Genomic DNA, 23,174 nt, shown 5'->3' with positions numbered 1-23,174 from the left:
TAGTGCTTCATGCTTCTTGAAGGATATTCGAAGCTCTTCTTTAGATTTTGTCTGCCTCTTGTTTTGTTCTCTGTCAAGATGATCCCACACTGCTTTAGTAATGTTGAGAACCACACTCTGGGCAGGCTGTTAATTCATGACTGGTAGTGTTACATGTTGTGTTTTTCTACCCAGGTATGTTTTTATTGCATTGAAATTGGAAACACTGCCAGGCTGAAAAGTACACGTTGTATGTCAGATGCTTTCCAGACAGTATTTTATGGTGGATGAAAATCTAATTGTACTTTTCTATGTTTATAATTTCATCAAGTTTTAGAAGATCCTAAACAAACCATGACAGAGCCTCCACCGTGTTTTACAGATGGCTGTAGACGCTCGCAGTTGTATCTCTCTCCTGACCTCTGTACAATTAACAATAATATGAACCAAATGTCAAATTTGGATTCATCACTCTACAAGGCCTGCAGCCACTGATTTTCAGTCCAGTTCTTGGGTAATTTGCCACACCTCAAACTTTTCTTCCTGTTTTCCTTCCTTAAGAATGGCTTCTTGACAGCCATCCTTCCACTGAGACCATTTCTAATGATGCTCAGCAGTCAGGTTCACCGCTCAGGGCTTGTGTCAGTTCTTTTCTGAATTTTTCCTATTTCCTGGAAAAAAAACTTTCAGATAGTGTTCAGTTGCTGTAGACTGATCAATTGGTTCTTTGATAGGTCACCTGTGATGTGAAGACAGAAAACCGATTCATCCCTTGAGTTTTGTGCTTGAGGTGCATTTTTATGGCTTAATGACTGAAAATGAAAGTGGTCATTTACAAGGACTGAACTGAAAATGAGTGAAAAAGCAGTACTCATATTCAAAGAAAAACTTTGAAAGACCTTCTAAAAACATGGGGAACTATTGACTAGCTCGAGACCACTTTAAAAAAATTTAAAAAGCGGTTGGGTTCCCTGGCAGCAAAATATGAAGAAGGAAAAGGTGGCTTGAGACTTTGGCACAGTTATTTACACACACACTAACACACAAACACACACACACACACACACACGCACACACACACACACACGCATACAACTGATTGGTGAGTTCATGCTATATAAAAAAAATCAGGACATCTTTAAGAGAGATGCTTGCATACTGATCTAGTTGTAAAGACAGTAGATTCCTGCTGTAATTTGAAGATAGATAATTCTCTTTCTAATCTCACTAATTAACTTTAGCTCAAATGTGAAAGCCGTCACTCCACCATATATGAAAGACAGGACAGCAGAGAAATTTGACAGTGCAATACAGCTAAGAAAATTCTCCCCATTTTGTTTAGGAACCAGAGATGCTGCATTTGGACTTGCTTTGACCCATTGGTGCCCATAGCCTTCACAAACTCTCACTTCCACCCCTCCTTCTTCCACAGCTCTTTCCTTCTCTTTCTTACTGTCACTTACACTTACACAGTGGGCCATTTCAGTGGCGGGAGGCTTTTATCTTTGCAGTCAGGCACGATGCAGACACGGAGAGGGGCTGCTCTGCTCTAGAGGACTATGCACTTGGAAGAGCGTATGCAATCAAGAGGTCACATCTGAGACCGGTGCAACCAGAAAGCCATTTCTCACATTCCAAACCAGAACTGAAGTCAGAGGAGTCAGTGAGTATTAATCACGCTGTACAGTTCAGAAGAAATGCCTTTGTTTGAGAGAGACTAGATCCTGCTCGTCTCAAACTCCTTTGCAGATAGAACAGGCACCCGCACATAGATACAAAACCACAGACTCACAGATGAATCTGTATCAGCAGACTTGCCAACTTCTGCAAAAAATTAATCAAAGACTGAATTCAAGGCAAGCTCTGCTGTATCTGTGAGCGTATGCATGCAAATGGGCATGTGCATGGATGTGAAAGTGCATATGTGTGCATGTTTTCTCAGTGAGTGAGCAAACAGTTGACTAAATCGGTAGTGGTAAGCATGAGCGTGTATTTCTGTTTCATTCACACATTTTCAACCACACATCTCCGTCTTATGTAACCAGTTTATTTAAACACTAGCTCTGATCGCTTATCTTCATATCTGCATATAAAAGTTGCATGCCAGCTGGCACAAATACCACTTTGTATAAAAGAACTGCTTTCGACAAGAGTACAACACGCTTCAAACAGATGACATAACAAGTGTTACATAACAGATATGGTAGTGGATGTCTGGCAGTCCCGATAAAGCCCGCTCATTTCTGACCTAAACTCCCAGCTCCAGAAAGTGTGGTCTCAGATCACTGATGACTTTATAATCTGCACCCAAAGGCTCAGTATGTATGATTGAGTGTTTCTGTGATTAACTGATGACCGCAGTGGGTGTTCTGATTGGCCCTCAAATCAGAATCAGAGAGGGGAAGTGTCATGACTGCTCCCTTTCCTCTCTTCCCTCACCACCTCTTGTTTGGAATAAGAACACTTTTCTTAATGGATAGGCCGGGGATTCTGTACTTTTCACATTATCTAAAATCTAGAATCTAAAAAACGTCTCAATCCAAAATAAATAAATAAATAAGTGGTGCTTGCTGTCAGTGTAGCCAAACCCCCCATAAACAGTAGTGTCTTAATCAGTGTCATAGACATGCAGTGTTTCCCTAGATGTGCTAAAGACACTTTGATCAAGCCACATTTTTGCACTGGATCAAATGTTCCTTCACTTACAATCGTGGGCATTAATTCAACAGTGAGTCATCTTATGTTAACTGTACTATTTTTTCTACTTACAATATGATATTCTTCATTGATGTGATGTTAATTTGTATAAATAATTAAAGACAAACAGAAAAGAAGGTGTACGTTTAAATTACAAACTGAAAAACAGAAATCAAAAACGTGATTACTCATCTCATTTCCAGGTTAACTGAATAACACACCCACAAATTACCCTGTAAAAACCGGAACTGACTCAGCTCTGTCCTTGGTTGTGTCTCGTGCAACATGAGGTTAGAAATATTACCCCTCACAGCAGAGCATCCGGTTAGAGCTTTTCTTTGAAAAATGCTGCCTAGAACACTCTTTAAAGGATGCTCTAAATCTCAGGAGTCACTTCTGTATTAAATGAATATTAAAATCTTTTCAATGGGGTCAAGATCATGTGTATATGCTCTGAACCAGAACACTATTTATGGAAACTTCTTCAAAAATGCCCAAACAGTACATACAAGACAGGAATGGTTTCGAAGAAGAAAACCACTGTCGACAACATGGCACAAAAACAGCAAAACTGAGAAAATAACATCAATGAATTCTAGCACATTCTTTGGTTAAAAGAAAAGCAAAATAAATGCATTTGTAGATGATACAGATAGATCCTGCATGCCTGATGTCAATAAGGCAAGAAATACCACAGTGGCTGAAGAGCACCAACAGTGAAACATGGATGTAGGCGTAGGCTGATATGGGAATGCATGAGTGCACAAGCTTGTAGGGGAGATGACATTTACAGATGGCTCTATGAATGCATCTTTATATACCCAAAGACTGGAAGAAAAGACGACTCGCAGTCTTGAAAGGACAGGTCAGAGAAAAAACGATCAGTTTTAAAGGAAGAAGTGAATGCATGGCTATATATATATATATATATATATATATATATATATATATATATATTTCCCTAACTTGAATGTAGGATAACTCATTTGGAATATTTTGCAAAGGATAGCAGCACAGCAAAATCCCTCCAGCAACGAGAGCTGAAAAAAATAACTTGTGAGAAATGGCAGAACAGTTCTCTACAGATTTGGGACAGAATGGTATCCTCCGTGTCCAGGAGGAATGAATCTGTCAGCACAAATGTTATACAACAGGCAGATAGAAAATATATTTTTAAAAAAAAGAAAGAAAGAAAAGAAATCACTAATTGAAGTTGTACTTACTTGTTCTTGCACTGAAAGACATGCTGTATTTCTGGCATGCTTACATTAGCCATGCTAGCAGTATTGTATATCAGCAGTTTTCATGAAACTGCGCTGTTCCAAAAAATAGTAATGTCAAAGTGTCTTACTGTATATTTTACAGTTTTGTACTGTCTTTCTAGAATATCATTAAATTTACATAAGTACACTGTGATTTTACATGTCAAAGGTAAAATAACTGTAAATATAGTAAAACATAATTTACTTGTTTTTTTAAATATATTTTTTTGTACATACAGTGGGGCAAAAAAGTATTTAGTCAGCCACCGATTGTGCAAGTTCCCCCACCTAAAATGATGACAGAGGTCAGTAATTTGCACCAGAGGTACACTTCAACTGTGAGAGACAGAATGTGAAAAAAAAAATCCATGAATCCACATGGTAGGATTTGTAAAGAATTTATTCGTAAATCAGGGTGGAAAATAAGTATTTGGTCAATAACAAAAATACAACTCAATACTTTGTAACATAACCTTTGTTGGCAATAACAGAGGTCAAACGTTTACTATAGGTCTTTACCAGGTTTGCACACACAGTAGCTGGTATTTTGGCCCATTCCTCCATGCAGATCTTCTCGAGAGCAGTGATGTTTTGGGGCTGTCGCCGAGCAACACGGACTTTCAACTCCCGCCACAGATTTTCTATGGGGTTGAGGTGTGGAGACTGGCTAGGCCACTCCAGGACTTTCAAATGCTTCTTACGGAGCCACTCCTTTGTTGCCCGGGCAGTGTGTTTTGGATCATTGTCATGTTGGAAGACCCAGCCTCGTTTCATCTTCAAAGTTCTCACTGATGGAAGGAGGTTTTGGCTCAAAATCTCACGATACATGGCCCCATTCATTCTGTCCTTAACACGGATCAGTCGTCCTGTCCCCTTGGCAGAAAAACAGCCCCATAGCATGATGTTTCCACCCCCATGCTTCACAGTAGGTATGGTGTTCTTGGGATGCAACTCAGTATTCTTCTTCCTCCAAACACGACGAGTTGAGTTGATACCAAAAAGTTCTACTTTGGTTTCATCTGACCACATGACATTCTCCCAATCCTCTGCTGTATCATCCATGTGCTCTCTGGCAAACTTCAGACGGGCCTGGACATGCACTGGCTTCAGCAGCGGAACACGTCTGGCACTGCGGGATTTGATTCCCTGCCGTTGTAGTGTGTTACTGATGGTGACCTTTGTTACTTTGGTCCCAGCTCTCTGCAGGTCATTCACCAGGTCCCCCCGTGCGGAGTTTGGAGTCTGACTGTTTGAGGCTGTGGACAGGTGTCTTTTATACAGATGATGAATTCAAACAGGTGCCATTCATACAGGTAACGAGTGGGGGACAGAAAAGCGTCTTACAGAAGACGTTACAGGTCTGTGAGAGCCAGAGATTTTCCTTGTTTGAGGTGACCAAATACTTATTTTCCACCCTGATTTACGAATAAATTCTTTACAAATCCTACCATGTGGATTCATTGATTTTTTTTCACATTCTGTCTCTCACAGTTGAAGTGTACCTCTGGTGCAAATTACTGACCTCTGTCATCATTTTAAGTGGGGGAACTTGCACAATCGGTGGCTGACTAAATACTTTTTTGCCCCACTGTATGCATATTTAGATTGTAAAAATACATTCAGAAATGTATCATAATTTCACAAATATTTGTCTGTTATGTGAGAGAATGATCTGTTAAATTCAAATGTAATACTATGGAAAAATTGAAAATTAATGAGAACAATAATAATTAAAGGAGTATTTGAATTATAATTTTGCTGAAAATTTCATGTCATCTAGGATGGATGTTGGGACACATAATAACATGACGCTAAACATCGGCCAATGAATGTGAACTAACAACCACAAGGTCGCGGGTATGGCTGCACTGTAGGAAAAAATCCTAATATAAAAGTATTTTACTGGAAAAGGCAGAATCCCATGTAAAATTAGCGCAACAAACTCTATTTTCATTACTGAAAATAACTGTATTTTCATGAGAAAGTTATTTTCTGTTATTTTACGGTAGTATTTTGGCGCCCCAGCTGCCGGAATATTACTGTTTTTTTAAGATGTTTTTTTTAACAGTGTGGTCCTCACATATAAATTGTAATGTCGATGATGAGCCTCTGGCAAAACTTGTAGTGCAGTCAGGCAGCATTTTAATCTGTCCATTATTTTGGTTTAACTCAAATACCTGCAAAACTAATGACATTCCTACCATCTGTACTTCCATCTGCTGTTTGCCTTGCGTGCTGTTTAGCAATGCAAACTGATATGGTAAACATGGTGATCATTACCTGCTAAACACAATGGTTTTGTGAACATGTTTGAATGCTGACAATAGTATTCAGCTTAAAGCAGCAGGCCTGTGGGCTGTTCAATGTCTTCAGAGGGACAAACCGCCCTTGTCACAGAAGAAGGAGGAAACTGTATTAACAGTCATAAGATTTGTCAGAATGAGGATGCAGAAATTTGTTGGCAGCCTACTAACAAGCTGAACATTTGTTATGGTGTGAACAGGGAAAATGACGTCTTGGTTAATGAGTTCAAAGAGGCCACTGACTCAAGCCGTGTCATGCTGGTGACAGTGTGGGCATTCCTGAGGGAAAGAGCAGTACATCAAGGGAAGGACATTAAATGTATAGAGCAATTCAAGCAATTTCTCTGTAATAGAAAACAATGAAGGGCATTTTTATTGCATTTTTAGTCCTGAGGGGACGCTTTGGATATCTTTAGGACTTATCAAGGACATGGCCAGCCAGGGGACCAAAGTTGCAGCTTTTATTTGTCTGGTTGCTTCTATCTGTTTATTGCCTCAGTTAAAGGTTAAATAGCATGATTTTAAAATAAAACAGTTTCCATCCAGGTATTTGTTAGAAGCAAAGCTAGACAGTTTGCAGGAAAGGTATAAGTGTAGTCTGCAAACTGCAGTAAGTCTAACAAGTTCCACTTGGCATTTCAAGACCTTTATCAGCAGCATACACTAGCGTGACTTCAGGGCTGGATTCAACACAAAATGAGGACAAAACCAACTGAGGCAGATCTTGGTGAGTAACAAACTTCTACATATTCATGTGTGATTTTGAATGGGATGGACACGCAACTACCCAGCATGCACCAGCAGCCTAAAAAGAAAATGATTTGGCCAGGGAAGTGTCATCTGGTGAAAAGAGAGCTGCGAAACAAAGCATCTATTCTTGTCCTGATGGAACACACGCTGATTTTGCTGCAGTGTAAATCCCTATTGTGATTGGCTGATGATCAAACACTGTTGAGTTTATTCAAAGGTTACAGGAAATCAGTGTAACTTATTAATGACACAGAGCTTTGCTGTCATCACAGCCTGTCGCAGTAAGCCAGCAAAAACAGCCGATTCTTCTATGTCTATACAGTGAGCTGATTAGTATGCCATCTTGGACGCATTCTGCTACCCCAAGGCTGCGAGATCAGAAAAAGCTTTTTGCTTCAATTTTATTCCAAAGTGTGTGTTCTTGGTTGTGTGCCATTGTTTTTCTGATTTGTATTGGTGGCCACAAGCAAAAGGCCCATTCCTGTTAAAATCTTCAGAGTGCACTACCCAGCCCTGCTCGGTCACATGATGCACTGTTTTTGTGTTGCACATTGTTAAAAATCAAAGCCAGAGCCCGTTAGTCAGTGAGGTTGGGTTGTGATCAAGCTGACAGTCTCACCTAAAGGCTTCGATGAGTCTCTCCACTTTCTGTGCTTCTCCCTGAACACGGACATGGGCCTGGAACTTTCTCAGGGCTTCGTCAAGCTCCATGCCTGAGAAATCCATCTCGTCCACAACACAGCTATAAAGAGACAGAGAGGGAGGGGGGGAAAGACAAGAAAAAAAGGCAAAATGAAGCTGGGTTTAGTTTCAGTACTTCACTGTAGTGAGAAGGTAACAGAGTGAGTGTGCGAGTGGATCTGAGACAAACTATCTGTACCCAAGTGCTGACGGCAAATCTCGTCATTACAGTCATAGTTCCATTACAGAACCACTGACCTGAATGATGCACATAGAGACAACATGCTTGCACGTGCACACACATATACCCACGTGCTGTGCAAATATCAGTGGAGAAGAAAGAGTCCGAAAATAGTGGGAAAAGAGGGATGAGATGGCAAAAAATGAAAAGAAAAGAGGGAATGGGAAAGAGAGAGGTAACATGAAAGGCTGAGGACAGACTGCGGTAATGGGAGTAGTACGTACAAGATTGCGCATGTACATTTAGGTGCATGGGTGTATTTGTGTCCATACAAGTGTGTCTCTTTGAAAGAAAGTGAGGGTGTGTGCTTAAGTGTGTGTTCAGTGCAGTGACCTATTTCTACAGTCTGTACAACAACATCAGCAGAAAACCTCGCTACGCTGGTTCTCAGTCTGCAGCCTACACTGGGAGGATGCAAAAAGGGGTGAGTGTCAAAACATTAAGAAAAAGCATGTTTTCATGGATGTCTTCCATTTCCGCAAACTGGTGCCACATGTCAAGTGAGTTTTGCGCGTACGCTCATTTATAAGGTAATTGCTTTCGAAAACCAGCTCAGTTTGAGATAGCTTTTAAAATAACTGAAGTTTGAAAGTCCAAATTTAACAGATGTTTTACTTTATTTACCTCAGTTTCTTAGCCATATAAAGCAACAGTACCATCGGACTTTGTACTATGATGTATGATTGAAACTCTACTAAAGGACCTAAATGAGAATATTAGTGAGATTAGGTTTTCCTGAAAAAGAAAAAGTCTTTAAAGAGGTCCATATGGATGCAAAGTATGTATAGAAATGACTTTTCCTGTGAGAATACTGGCAAGGAGAAGAGAGATAAGCACACATGTGCAGGAGCTTTGATCATCATTAAATTGTTATCATTTGCAGACATTTCTCAAATAAGGTATCACAGTGATTTTCTGCAATATCAACAAGCAGCCAGTTTGTCCTTGAAACCTTTGTAGAGGCAGAAAAAAAAGAAACCACAAAGAACTCAGTGCCTAAAAAAGCCTCTATACAGCCTGATTCTTTCAGGTCTCCTCAAAATAGGGGCACCCTCACAAATAGCGGGGTCAGCTCCTCAGCTACATGTGAATGAGTTTGTTTTTTTCCAAGGTCAGGAAGGAATTCTAATCTTAAAGCCCGATTCAATGAGAAGTGAAACGACTGAAAATGTGAGCATTTACAGTTTTGCAGCAACGAAGCAATCTAAATCTGGTGAAGAGAACCATGTGATAAGGTTTAAATTTTCAAAATGAATACTGTGTTAAGATTATTAACTCAAATTGAGAAAATTAAATAGGCAAATAGCAAAAAAAACTTTTTCACTTTATAATGAGTAAATGCTAAATAGACTGGTACTAAACACTCAAAGCTCTACGAGCCTCAATCACCCAGACATACAAGCACTTTTTTCTATACCTAAGCACCTCGTCTAACATTCATGGACATGTTCATACTCCCATGGATCCTTCAGGAGCAGCTTGGGGTTCAGTATCTTGCCCAAGGGTACTTCAATAGGCAGACAGCAGTAGCTGAGCTACTGACCCTACAGTTGGTAGATGACCCACTGTACCTCTTAACTCACATCCGCTCCTAAACAATGTAGCTGTAAATGTTAATAAGATCTATTGCTGTCAGTCCAGATGCTGGACTGCAGCGCAGTTTCTGTTTCACTGATCTAAGGTGCTTGACATAAGATAAGAAAAAAGTGTCAAAGTGAGTGAGAGAATATTTTATGATCGGAAACTCAAAAAGTGAGGTGCACTTAAACCAGTTTTATAAATGTCATTGGTTCATTACTATGGGGATTACCTTTGTCAAATCTGACAAAATAACCCCCAAAATGTCATCATGTTCATACAAGTTTGTGCACTGACGCTATAAATTTGTAAGAAGCCTATATTTCTAACTGGAAGTACAACGTTTGAATGATCAGAATATAAGAAAAGGGGTGCCTTATTATCACCATAAAGTCAGTTATATCTTTTCCTAATCAAATAAACCTAAATGATGACTGATGACAGAGAAATGACATGAACTCACTCAAGGACATCTCTGTTGAACTGCAGTTTGCTGTTCCCCAGAAACTCCCCAATCATCTGCCGACTTAGGCCCTTCCTCTGCAGCAGAAAGTGAGCCACTCCGATGGCCGTGTCTGGGACGAAACCACGCGTAATCAGGAAGTGGATGCCTCTCTCTGGATTCCTGTCCGCACATAACAAATAGAGAAAAGCACATAGCGTTAGAGGGAATGGTGCGTGTAAGAAGTTTTGTGCATTCAAGCAGAGAGGTGTGTTGAGCTGAGCGCGAAACAAAATCTCTTACACTATATTTAAGAGAAAGGGTGCCTAATATGTGTGTGTGTGTGTGTCAGAGGAGGCACTAGGAAAAAGAGGGAAAAGAGAGGCGCATCCGTGCGCAAAAGCTGTTAGCTGTGGACTTTAGAAAGAGACCAAGTGTTACTGATGCATATGGGTTAATTTACATTAATTTGTATTAGCTAATAATAAGTGCAGTCCAACCGTGGACACTATTTATAGGAACTCTGTGGCTCTCGCATTGTTCATGACCTCCTTGACTGCCTCTAATGTTCCACCGCATTTATTCTCTTTGCATCTGTCTCTCTCTCTCATTCCCATCCCTGCCTTCCTCTTGATGTCTTTTTTTTGCCATGGACATCAGATCATCAGAAGATAACACTGAACAGGCAGCTCCTCCCAACAATCACAAACGCTAATGAGCAGCTGCCTAAAGCGGTTTTGCATGGCTGTTGGAGATGTGTTGGAGACACAAACAGCAGTAAGAGTACTTTGAACCCTGAGCCAGAGGGTGCAGAAATATTTATTATATATTTTCTGAGAGAGTGCTCGGTGTGTGTGTGTGTGTGTGTGTGTGTGTGTGTGTGTGTGTGTGTGTGTGTGTGTGTGTGTGTGTGTGTGGTGGTCTACTCACACATTGAAGAGGTTGAGTCCTATACGATAGAGGCGTTTGCGGTGTGTGTCAGTAGACAGGGTGGGTGAGCGGCAAGAGGCTGGATCCTGGCAGCGGTCCCTCGGCAGAGAGACGACCAGAGCCTGCAGGGCCTCGGGGCTCGGCCCCCCGGAGATCTGCTGGGGATGAGTGTAGTGGTACTGCTGGTACTGGGTATAAATCTGGGCAGGCTGTTGGTTAGTCTGGGCTGAGGTGGAGATGGAAGTGGAAGTAGAGGTAGAAGTGGAGGAGGATCCCAGTCTGTCTGTGCTGTTCTCCCCTTCCATTCCTCCTCCCCCTGCAGTTGGCACTGCTGAACCCCTCCTGGATCCTAGATCAACCATTTCCAGCTCTTCACTAGGCGGAGGTGCAGGAAACTCTGGCTCCTCCACTGACTGGTTGTCTCCTCCCCCAGCCATTCCACTCACAGAAGTCTTCCTGCTACCTGGTTGTCCCCCACCTGCATTGCCCAAAGAGGTGGTGGTGGTTGTGGTGGTGGCAGAGGAGATGGTATAGGAGCTATTGCTGTCAATATGAACTGTAACATCCCTGAACGCCATGAGCAGCGAGCTGGCACTACGTGGCAGACAAGCACTCTCAGCAGCTGCACGAAGCGCCCCGGGGTCCATTAGCAGTCCCTTGCCCTCTCCACCCTCAGACAAGCTCCAGCCACGAAGGGCCTCATCAATTGACTGCGCCAAGGAGTGCAGCTGAAAGTATGATCACAAAAAAATATAAAAATTCACATCACAACTCGTGATTTAATCAGGTCAAGGGCCATGATTCATGTATGTAAAAGCTTATGATAGTCGCAGGGTTGCTCATTAGTGGCTTTTAGTAAGACTAGTGGAACTAAATTAACAATGACAGCAGCTGGACTACTGAGTGGGCCACTGGCATTAAGATTAAACTCATTTCTATCAAGTCACTAGAGCCAGTCAGTTTAGTTTAGCTAAGTAAGATAAAGTGTAGATGCAAGGACACTGAGGGTCAGCTCTGTTCTTGGATAAGTAGTGCAAGATTTAAAGAGAATTTAAAGATAAGTTCAGTCAGGGTAAGAGAATATTGTCACGGAGATCAGTAGATTTATGATGGGACAGACTGATACTGACAGCGTGCCTCACGAATATGGTAAAATCTTATTTAACATGACTACACGCTCGTAGGGCTCCTTGGCTTTAATGAAGTCATAATGCCATGCAGACATTTGCTGATTTGCATTAAAACACAAAGTAAGTCAGAGAATAATAAGAATGTCATCAGTTTTGCAGATGTTTCATCATAAACCTCAGTATCAGACACATTCACATCTTGACCTGAGGACATCAAAGAATGATCAAAGTTATAAAAGATCCCGAGGAGATTATGAATGTCTACACCAAATTTTCTGCCAATACATTTACTAGAAAATGACACAAAAGTCAAGACGTTGTTAAAAATGTATCTTCTGAATGATGAGGACATGGTGTATCTATCGAATTTAATAGTAATATGCTCTGTACCTGTCAAAATATTTGACTAGAGGGTTAAAGAAGTCACTGGGATTCACAGTCATGGAAAGGTCAATGTCTAAAATGTACCAAAAATTGTTATAATTCATTCAGTGGTTTTCCAGATATTTCTATCTGGAGTTTATAAAAAGTTTATAAAACATTTATAAAATCATACAGTTTTGCATTCCTACAACACAAGATTAAAACAAAAAACAAAAACCTCACTTGTTCAGAGAAGCAGTCTTCCAGTTGTGTGAGTGAGGGTCCTGGGGTTTGAGGTGTGGGTGGTGCTGGGCCTGGTCCAGGTCCTGGGCCTGAGCCTGGGGCAGGAGTTGGGGGAGGTGCCGGGGCTGACGCAGGAGACGATGGGGGCAGAGACGTGGAGCGGCAAGGGGGTGGAGGGGGGGTTTTAGAGCGTAAAGGTATCTGTCCTCCTCCAGGATGCAGAGTGTAGCTGTGTCTCTGAGCTGCGTTCCGGTTTCTGCCCGAAGGGCTGGGATGCCGTAGAGAGATCCGACGAGGAAGCTTACTTTCTGACAATGAGTTGCGGATCTTCTGGAAGTTTTTGCTGAGCTGGTACTGACGGAAGGCTGTCTGGATACGACGGGCTGCCCGCCTTGCTATGAGATGGCCTCCATACTTCTGCTCCAACTCTTCTATCTGGGAAAAGGGAGAGAGCGAGTATATTAAATTTGTTGACAGGACTCTGAGACTTTAAGACATTTCAGGAATAGTACTGCAAAGCACACAAAATCTAATGAAAGATACTTATTCATCCAGCAGTAAGCAAACATGTTACAATTTTGCGCCAATGCCTGCAAAAGATCAAAAGAGCTGACTTGAATCATGAAATTCCCACTCACACCCTTCTTAAGCCTTGATTATACTTTCCACTAGTCCATGAGTCTTCTAGCGCCCGCTTGGGTCTTACTTATCAGTCCACTCTTTTTAAAACTGGTGGGTGTTTGTGTTATTAGAACCAAAGTAAACATCATCTATCATCATTCAGCTGCTAATACTGGCTGAAGGGGCATGAAAAAGAGGATGGATGGGCTGTGACAAAGGTGCTGTTGAGAAAATGAATAGAAAAGTAAACACCCGCACAAGCTTATTTCTGTTCCATTTGTTGGCAGAGCAGCTCAGCTTAAAATCTCACTGTCCTCCACAATTTTTTGCTCTCTTACATTTTCGGCGAGAGGGAATCGAAGGAGAAGTGGGAGGCAGGGGGAGAAGAGACAAAAAGGGAGGGAAAAAGGAGGACAGCCACTCATTTGTGTGTGTTTCTGTGTGTGCGTGGATTTGATCATACCAAAAGTACACACAGACACGCTCATATAAGTGAATCCATGCAACAGCGCTAGCAGTAACAGCGGACCCTTCAGCAGTTTCCTATGAGGAATAAAGACATCTCCAGCCGCCAGAAGCAGTTATTAGCTGTTACCATGACAACTTAGCATCGTTCATGCTCCTGTCTCTGTGGCAGTGGTATCCTGGGTGCTCTTTTTTCATGTGAACATAGACAGAAATAGATCTGAATGGGAATCTGTTTTTATTTTTTTGTCACCCAACTCTGTGTCAAGTGAGCAACCTTCACATGCACACCTTCTCGTGCAAAGACAGGTAGAACAACCAGCTCTGCCTCAGCACCCAAAATATGCTCATGAGCCCACATACACCTGCTAAAAGACATACCTGTTTGTTTTTATTCTCCAGGGTGCTCTCGTACTCACTGGGTCCCTCCCTTTTGGTACCCTCTGTTTCCTGTCTGTCCCCAGAGGAGGTGCCATCCTCCAGGCTCAGCATCTGTCCACTGACACAGAAATAAGAGCGGAAAGATATCAGTCCTTCTGACGGAGTAAAACTCTGATGTCAGTGGCTGGTCATCAAGTATGTGAAATGTGAAGAGACTTATAAGGGGAGCAGCACGCAGACAGTGATGTGTAGCTGTGGCGGCCCAGGGTGAGGTTGACTGGCTTTATGTGCCCAGTCCTATTTGGTCAGATTTGTGGCTCGAGTGCAAGTTGCAAGTGTGCAACTCTGAATATGTAACAGTGTAAAACTATGTAAAAATTATAATCTCCACCTCTTATTTGCTGTTTCAAACATAAAACTCAGCTTTTTCTTATTGTGTTCTGCAGAAAAGAAACAGCACATCAGCTGTTTGTCAATGTGATGAAAAAAAAATGTTTTTAAAAATCATAATTTCTTGGACCCAAAAATGACTCATTAAATGAACAATCCACAAGCAATATTCATTTCTATCACAATAATACAACATAGAGAAAATGCACAAGTCCTCACACTATGACAAACAGTGAAAGCATTTTATTTTTCCATTAATAGCCAAAATAACCTAAATTACTATTCAGTTAATATTGATTCATTTCCCTTTAGTGTGCTGATCCAGTTGTTCCCAACCCTTTTTGCTTGTGAGCCGGTAATGTGAATCAATATCTTCTTGTGATCCATCATCGCAGGATGCATGTCTATAAACTGTGAGCAGTCAAAGACTGATTCTTTATTCTCTGACTCTCTCTTAAGGAGGTAAGAATCAGCTGTAATAGAAGTGAACGTTTTCCTATATTCCTCAGTGGTGACTAGCTCACACTTGACCAGTAACTGGTTTATCAATAGATTGTTCCTCCTATTCAATCGGTAAATTAAAATGTTATATATAAAGCATAAATGATCACCTCTTTGCGGTTAGCTCGCACTGTAGTGTTATATAAATGGAAGATTGTTTAGTTTAGTTTAGACATGCAGCCACTCTCATATTTGCCCTCCTTATAAGTCTTCTTGATGACCATCTGACAAAATATTCAGCAATTCTCCGCTCATGCATATTTACCAAACATCTGTCGATCTCTCCAGGCCTCCTTCTATTACTATGTGAGAAGTTTGAATGTTTCTTTTTATTTGTTGATGTTCATTACATGTTGTGTACTGAGATCTGAGGGACATATTTTGTCAAGTTTGCTCAGATTTGTTCCAGAGTATTGCATGAACAGACTGACACCACCACTTCACTTCCCTTTTCCCTTCAGAACTGTCTTAATTATTTGTGGCATAGCTTCAAAAAGGTGCTGGAAACATTCCTCTGAGATTTTGGTCCATATTGACATGACAGCATCACACGCCCGTTTCAGATTCGTTGGCTGCACATCCTCTATCAGATTGAGATCCGAGGACTCTGGAGACCATTGTCATGTTGAGTTTTGTGACATGGTACATTATCCTGCTGGAATGGTAAATGGCCTGCATTTGTATAGCGCTTTTCTAGTCCCTAAGGACCCCAAAGCGCTTCACACTACATTCAGTCATTCACCCATTCACACACACATTCACACACTGGCGATGGCAAGCTACATTGTAGCCACAGCTGCCCTGGGGCGCACTGACAGAGGCGAGGCTGCAGGACACTGGTGCCACCGAGCCCTCTGACCACCACCAGTAGGCAAACATGAGGTTAGTATCTTGCCCAAGGATATTTGGCATGCAGCCAGGAGGCAGCCTGGGATCGAACCACCGACCTTCTGATTAGTGGCTGACCTGCTCCATCCTATCCATCCTGAAGATAGATACGGTTTGGTCATAAAGGGATGGACATGGACAGCAACAATACTCAATACTGTGACATTTAAACAATGCTCAAGTGGCACTAAGAGGCTCAGTGTACCAAGAAATTATTGATTATACCATCAACAACAACCTGAACTGTTAATAAAAGGCAGGGTGGATCCAAACTTTCCTGCTGTTTATGCCAAATTTAGAGCCTACAGCCAAATATTGCAGCAGAAAATGAAACTCATCAGACCAAACAAATTTTTTTTTGTGCCAGTGTGAACAATTGTCTCCATTTTCTGTTCCAAGCTGACAGGAGAGGAGTCTGGTGTGGTCTTCTGCTGCTATAAGCCTGTCCAGAGATGCTCTTCTGCATTCTCTGAGTTACTGATGCCTTTTGTAATAATCGTCTGACCTCTGATTACAACAAGGCATTTTTGTCATGGAATGTTTTCTCTTTTTCAGATCGTTTTCTGTTTTCTGACATAATCAGGCCAGTCTGCTACAAACAACCACGATGCTCAGGTTAAACTTCAGCAGGTTCTCTTGACCATGTTTACATGCATTAAATTGCTGCATTGTAATTGACTGATTAGATAATTACTAAAACCAATAAAGTAGCAGGTGAGTATGTGTATTGATTATGAAAAGAAACTACAGGTGAAGGCATGTTTTTTTTTTCATACGGAGGTCAATTTTGAAATTTTGGGTTATTTTATTTCCATAAGATGTCTTTTTCCAGACCAGTCATGAGAAAATGTCCAAAATACACAAACAGGCATTTTAAGACACTTTGTCTACATATTCATGGAAAATACTGTTTGGAATTTAGCAGCACCATTTCTTTATAATAATTTTTTTCTCATAGTCAAAACCAGAAACCTCCTTGAATGTGTGCGCATGACGTTGTGTGCTTGTTCACTCTTTCTTCCTCCCAGATAAGGCTTACTCTAATAATTTTTACACGAAGAGGACCAGTGCTAAACGGGACCAGGGAGAACAAAAAGCCCGCTCATGGTTAAATAATGACTGCATCACTAAATTTCCTCTTTGTTTTCTTTGATTGCTGTGAAAGCAACTATTCTGAGTACCGAGCTAAAAGTCACAGATAGGGCCAGAGACGCTCGCTCTTATCATTAAATGAGATAAAGTTAGCGAAAATAGATGGAAAAAGAGAGCGTGGGACCAGAGGAAAGAGTGCGATAGGAAAATAGAGAGGAAACAGGAAGGTTGAGACTGTGTGTTGGGGTGTGCATGCTGGAGGCTGTCTATATCAAAAACTCTATTAAAACACTGCCATGCCCCAGTACTGCATCAGAATACATTAGAGTACATTAGAATACATTAGAGGATTTAAAAGCAAGAGTCAGCTATTAATGCATCTGGACAGCAAAAGCCTCTGTAATGATATGGGCACCCTCTCTTCCTCTCGTACACGCTCGCAAACATAGACTCCTGCCTTTGCTTTTGTGTGACAAGGTGGCAAGATTTGAACATCTGTCAAAACGCATTGCTCACAGTCCCACGGAGACCTAAAGTACTGTACAGCCAGGGGAGAACTCGCTCACACGCGAAAAGGCTGAGTAAAGGAGAAAAGGCACACCAGTTTAAGCTAGAGGCAGATCTCGTAGCATCTCTTGGGAGGTTTGTGTGTTCTGATGGATTCAGCGAACATCAGCGCGTAGACGTGGGTGCAGGTTAGCAGCCACCGAGAGCACAAAACTTTGTGTAACGATGATAATAATGAGCTACATCTCCGCTACATCTCATCATCATCTCAGCTGGCTGTCCACTGCCGCTGTGCCCATCCAATCAGGGATATGTGGGTGTAGGAGTAAAGTCATCAGATCAGAGAGAAGAGAGGGATTCCAGACAGACAGATGGTGATATTAATAAAAGCAGAATAAGTGAGAGACTTGATAAGGAGGGATGAGATAGAAATAATTGCAGTGAGCTGATTAGAAGAGTCTTCCAACAGACAGATAAATAATGAGAAGAAATAAACAACACAGGGAGGAAAACTACGCCATAGCAGATGAAGAGACTGGAGGAAAAGAAATAGACCGGGAACGACTGGATTTAGAAACAGAGCACAGAGGATTAGAAGATGGGAGACATTCGGGAGGAGGGTGGAAAAACAATAATCATTGAGAAACATGACAAAATCAGCTTTTCACAGTTTTAACGGCTCATTCAAAAATCCAAGTGAAATGTCATGCATTCCCACACATCCTCATACACAATACTTTCTACATACTCACAAACAACTCACATCACAAACAGACAGCACTGCCCACGCACAGTCACACGGTAAAAGTCACTACAGTAGATTCTCCAGTTACTATGGTAGTGGCGAGGGTTGCGTCAGAGTTGCCATAGGCGCTTTCATAGTGGGAATATCAGTTCGGTTACCCACACTTCCCATTTATATGCCTATGAATATGTGAGTTACCCTTGAGGCTGTCAGAGGTGTAGTTTAGTCACAGAACATTTAACTATCTTTATGAAATCCATGCACAATAGGTCTATAAATGCACCAATTCACACTCACATGTGGTTCAATAAAGAGCAAGCAGGCTATCAGGCATGCTTAAAGGCCTGGGTGTTGAAATGGCTCAGCTGGCACTAATGCACAGAGTGTATGTATGCAGACTGGATGTTTTACATTGTTGCAAGAGCACACTGTGAGAGAAAAAAAAAAGTCCATTAAAGTATCTTTGGCTTACCTGGACGAGCTAGTGGTCTCAGTCTCTGGATGCTCAGGGGCGGGGCAGCAAAACTGATGCAGCACAGTCTCGCTCCTGCAGCAGAAGAGACAGGTGAGGAAAGCAGTGGGGTGGATAGACTTGAAGGGAAAGCATGTCTTTCAGGTTGTTATTGGTTCAGTTGTTGGATTGCCTTGTGCTAATACGCTTCTCTGCGCCCATTCCCGACATCACAAAAGATCCTGAAGAAGTGCTTCTTGGATGCTGGATTATTGTAACATTGCATTACACAACTTGCCACTGATCCCGGGGTAAATACCCTATGTAGGTCAATTCAAGGCTGAGAAAGCTTAGATAGAGTGGGAGCACTTATGTGTTTGTGTATCCGGATGTGCTCGTCCTCTCCCCTCCTCTCCAATTCAGCAGATCAGTGGTGATTTAGCAGAATTCCCCTAACCCAATCTGGACAGATGGTTATTCTGGCTCTGCTTCCTGTGTTTTTCTTAAGTTCTCATTTTCATTTCTCTCTCATACATTTTGCATTTACATTCATATTTTAAGCACTTTGCTAGTCCTTTTATCTGGGGCAGATTACAACCGAGGAGAACAACGGACAAAAAAATCCCATGCATCACGTGGAAGCTGTTGCCGTTCGACCTTTTCACCTTCCGAATGCTGGACACCTTCCACTACCAGAGGCTTGAAAATTAGCATGATCATCACTGTCCATCCAGCTAAGTTTTTGTGAGGTCTTGGTGTAGTATTGGTCTTTTCATGCTGAGCTGAAAGGATTCGGCTGACAGTGAATTTCTTGGCTACGCTACAGCAAGTCTTCTGACCTGGGCGCAGCATATTGCTCATGACACAGACCCACAGTGACAGGCAGTCAGAGTCAGTGCAAGACTAGGAATGACAGTCTGAGCTATAAAAAGCTATCGTTTCACAGCAACTTCCACAGACTTAAAGGGACACTGTGGGGTTTTTTGTCTTCATTTTTTTAAAAGATGCATGGCAAAAATTATTCATATTTATTTGGTATGAATAATACTGCTTCATCTGTTGTAACACCTAAGCCCCCCAGTGACACCTCTGACACAAAGAACTGCTTTTTGTGGAATTTATAGACTAGTTATTATACCTGGATTCATCTTTTTTGGGTTTTGTTTTGCAGGTTTTGCAGTAATTTTCACACTCTTCTGTTAACAGCTTGATCCCAGGAGGTTCAAAAAATTTCCAAAACAATCATGTTAGATCTGAATATTCATTTTTCCATTGTAGTTGTTGTCTTTGTTGTGCCGTTGATCCGCTTTAAACATCAGGTAAAGCGGGGCAAAAAAGGGAATATATCAAGCTAAGAGGACTTTCTGAAATCACTGGAGCTAAAAACATAAACTGCTCTGTCATACATCTGAAACAAGTAATTTTCAAACATGCTTGTCAAAGAATATTCCCTTTCCCCCCTTTTTTTTAGTACGCAGATAGATGTTTAATAAACAGTAACACGGTCCCCCTCTAGTTTTCCTGCAGGTTAAAACAAGTCTACACACTTGAATAAATCTTACTTTTTAACACCTGATCTACTCTATATAGCCACAAACCTTTTTGTAGTTTGAGACGTTTCCATGTTTTTAAAGTAATTTGATCTGCTTTTTATTAATTTTACACTTGATGAGGTTTTGATGCTGTAAATTGTCATTTAAAAAGCCAATTTCTTAGTATTTCTTAATCTTAGTAAGCACTCAAAATGCTTTGCATTAAAAATCTGATTCAAATCTGTTTATACTGTAGACTGTATTATTCTGCGGGTACGATGCTTTATCAGTTATGGATGTAAACGGGTCGTATGTGGGATTTAGTGTCTTGCTCAAAGGCTCTTCAGTGCGTGAACTGGAGGAGCCAGGAATCGATCGCTGGCTCAACAACTGAAGGAGTTTAAACATCCCCGTAAGCCTGTAAACTACATTCCCTGTGCCATTCACCGTCTATTTTGGTTTTGGATGAGATGATGCCAAAATATACTTTGTCTAATGCACATCTGACTGACAGGTGAGCAGAAAAATGAAATTGTGTGAAAGCTCAGAGTTTATGGAAGATACAGCTCAGTCACGGATCTTTGTCATCAAATATAAAAGAGTGTCTTTACACTAAATTGCAGGGTGAAACTATTTCTGAGGCCACAACCTCGATGAAATGGAGAGCCATATGACTGATACTGTTACCACATCAGCAATTGAAAGAAAACATGGAACACTTTTTACATTTTGGAAAGTAAATTAATTCGCTTTCATCAAGTTTAGAAGAGGAGACGCACAGCACGAAGCCACATCTCGAGAAGAGTTTAAAGTTACGACTAGATTGCAGAGGGGTTGCTGACCATGGTATTTTTTTGTCCCAGACTACTTGCTTTGAGTCCAGTGAATTAATTAATCTGGCCGAGAAATACTACAGTGTAAAACTACAAATTTTCTTGCTTGCACTTTGGGGTTTGCACAGATTAAATAAAGCAATATGACATTTTAATTTAGGAACTTTAAAATATGCAGGGGGGTGAGTTTGCTTTTTCACTTTTATTTTTCATCTACTCCTGCTAGGCTATAGCTTCGTGTTTAATGTATCAAAATGATAAGATAAAGATCATTCATCCTCTAACTCTCCAAAGGAAAGCAAATACAATATAGCCTATTTTTAACTATACTGGTTTAAATAGGAGCTGACTGTTCAGGCAGTTGTTGTAAGACCTCAACTCCCAAAGTCAACTCCAGTTTGTCCATCATGATGAGAGTTGGAAGTTTTTGTCAGGCTAATATAAAACAGTTCAGCTCTGCTCAGTTTTATTTGGTCATACAGGGAAGAAGAGGCCAGCCTGAGCAGACACACATAGGCTACTCATATACACACTCGCACACAAACACTCAGCGGGTCCATCTGTCTGTACAAGGCACACACGTAACGGCCATTCGTCTGCAACAACACTTACAAAGAGAACAGGTGAATATTTTAACAGGACATGCCTCCTGCTGTTGGCCTATGTTCTCTCTGGCTCTCTCTCTTTCTCTCTCTGTGAGCTCTGTCCTCTCTCTTGCACCTCCCCTCTCCTCTTCCCTGTTTTGTAAGAGCACTTAAAACGCAATGCCTTTCATCAGCCAGTACCCAGTACAAAGTGTAAGGCGAGAGGAGCGATGGAGGAGGGTTGGCATGCAACAAGATCAGCTCCATTTGGACTCAAAAACATTACCAGTTCTTTGTATGCACATTTCATGCCGCCACAGGATAGCAAAGTGTTGTTCAGCCTTTGCATTTGTTTGCCAGACGGATAGATCGTGGAGACAGCTCTTTTTTTCTGTGTGTGTTTTACTCTCTCTTTGTACCTGTCTCAATTTTTGTACAATGAATGTGCTTCTCTTTGCCTCCTCTTCCTCTTTTAACCACCCTCCCATCTCTCTCAACTCCCCTCTCTTTCAGCGGTCCATTCACAGTGTCAGCCTCAAGCTCCTTCCTCTAGACACCTCCAAGGGCTCCATCAAAGACAACAACTGGGCATGCATGTCTCTCTTTCTCTTTATAGCTCTCTGCCTTTCCCTCTCCTGAGAATGGCTGATTACTGTTCGCTCCATGGGCTAAGTGGGGCAGATAGAAGGCTCAGCTGGAAAGAAAGACTGAGAATGAGTGGAGGAGAGGATCCTGCCTCTCCCCCATAGGCATATCCATTGGTTTCTGCAACAATGACAATGCAAACATAAATACACTCACAGCCAACCCAATGTAGAACTCTAGTCCACATGTCTCTGTTTGTCACAAAAGTCGATAGTGAGTTAAAATAAATCTTCAAATTAACTGATAGAGTGGGATGTGTGAACGAAGGCATGCCAGCACATATGCATATGCACAATCACACAACTTATACAGGTTAATTAGCTGGCAACAGGACTAATGGAGCAGAGATCTGATTTCCAGTTAGCTGCAGACAGGATGGAGCAGGGAGGTGAAAAGCTTTTCTCCTCCTCTCCTGCTTGGCTTGCCAAAAGCAAAAGTAGACATTAGGTGTTAGGCTACTGGTCTAATCCAAAAGACTTAAAATCACTGAGGGAGCAGAGGCGTAAGGTTGCATTCAAGGACATACATCAGTACCCACAGGAGCAAGAGGGCTATTTAGCCAACTGCTCTGCAGCAGCCTGCTCATCTGGGGGATGTTCTGCTCCAAGCTCTGAGCTCGTTTAATAACAAAAAATTATTGTTATTGTAATTTCTTCCCCTCTTCTTAATTATAATTAAGAATCTGTGTAATACTGTTTCTTGAGCAATAAATTGTCGTTGCAGAGTAAGACGTTCAGGAACAACTTGGGGTCAACGCAGTGCAACAGGGTCCAGAGGAGCAACAGGGACTCTGCACACACACACTCGTGCACATGGAGCTGCGACTGTAAGATGCATGATCATGTGCACTTTTGGATTAATATCACTAATGTTAATATGTGCTCCTCTGCACCTCTCATCACAACTTCATTCTGTGTTGCTCCCCTCAGTGGGGGTGGAG

General features: G+C 41.6%; 1 protein-coding gene across 2 annotated transcripts in view; it reads right to left on the bottom strand.

The window, feature by feature from the left end:
* The window catches only part of iqsec3b (IQ motif and Sec7 domain ArfGEF 3b), a 37,084-nt gene that overhangs the window by 12,258 nt on the left and 1,652 nt on the right, over positions 1-23,174 (bottom strand). For both annotated transcript variants that reach the window (XM_086298550.1, XM_086298548.1), the window contains exons 2-7: positions 18,662-18,736; positions 14,067-14,184; positions 12,600-13,034; positions 10,864-11,591; positions 9,955-10,116; positions 7,611-7,733 (exon numbers count right to left, since the gene is read on the bottom strand). In XM_086298550.1, coding sequence (XP_086154676.1) covers positions 7,611-7,733; positions 9,955-10,116; positions 10,864-11,591; positions 12,600-13,034; positions 14,067-14,184; positions 18,662-18,736 — 1,641 coding nt within the window. The remainder of the gene's footprint in view (positions 1-7,610; positions 7,734-9,954; positions 10,117-10,863; positions 11,592-12,599; positions 13,035-14,066; positions 14,185-18,661; positions 18,737-23,174) is intronic.

The sequence above is a fragment of the Aulonocara sp. 'chitande type north' Nkhata Bay genome, linkage group LG7 (assembly GCF_057382095.1).
Source record: "Aulonocara sp. 'chitande type north' Nkhata Bay isolate Kocher_YH1m ecotype deep benthic linkage group LG7, A_spYH_male_GT1.1, whole genome shotgun sequence".
Taxonomy (NCBI): domain Eukaryota; kingdom Metazoa; phylum Chordata; class Actinopteri; order Cichliformes; family Cichlidae; genus Aulonocara; species Aulonocara sp. 'chitande type north' Nkhata Bay.
Note: the sequence above shows the minus strand (reverse complement) of the source record. Positions and strands in the feature narration are given on the sequence as shown.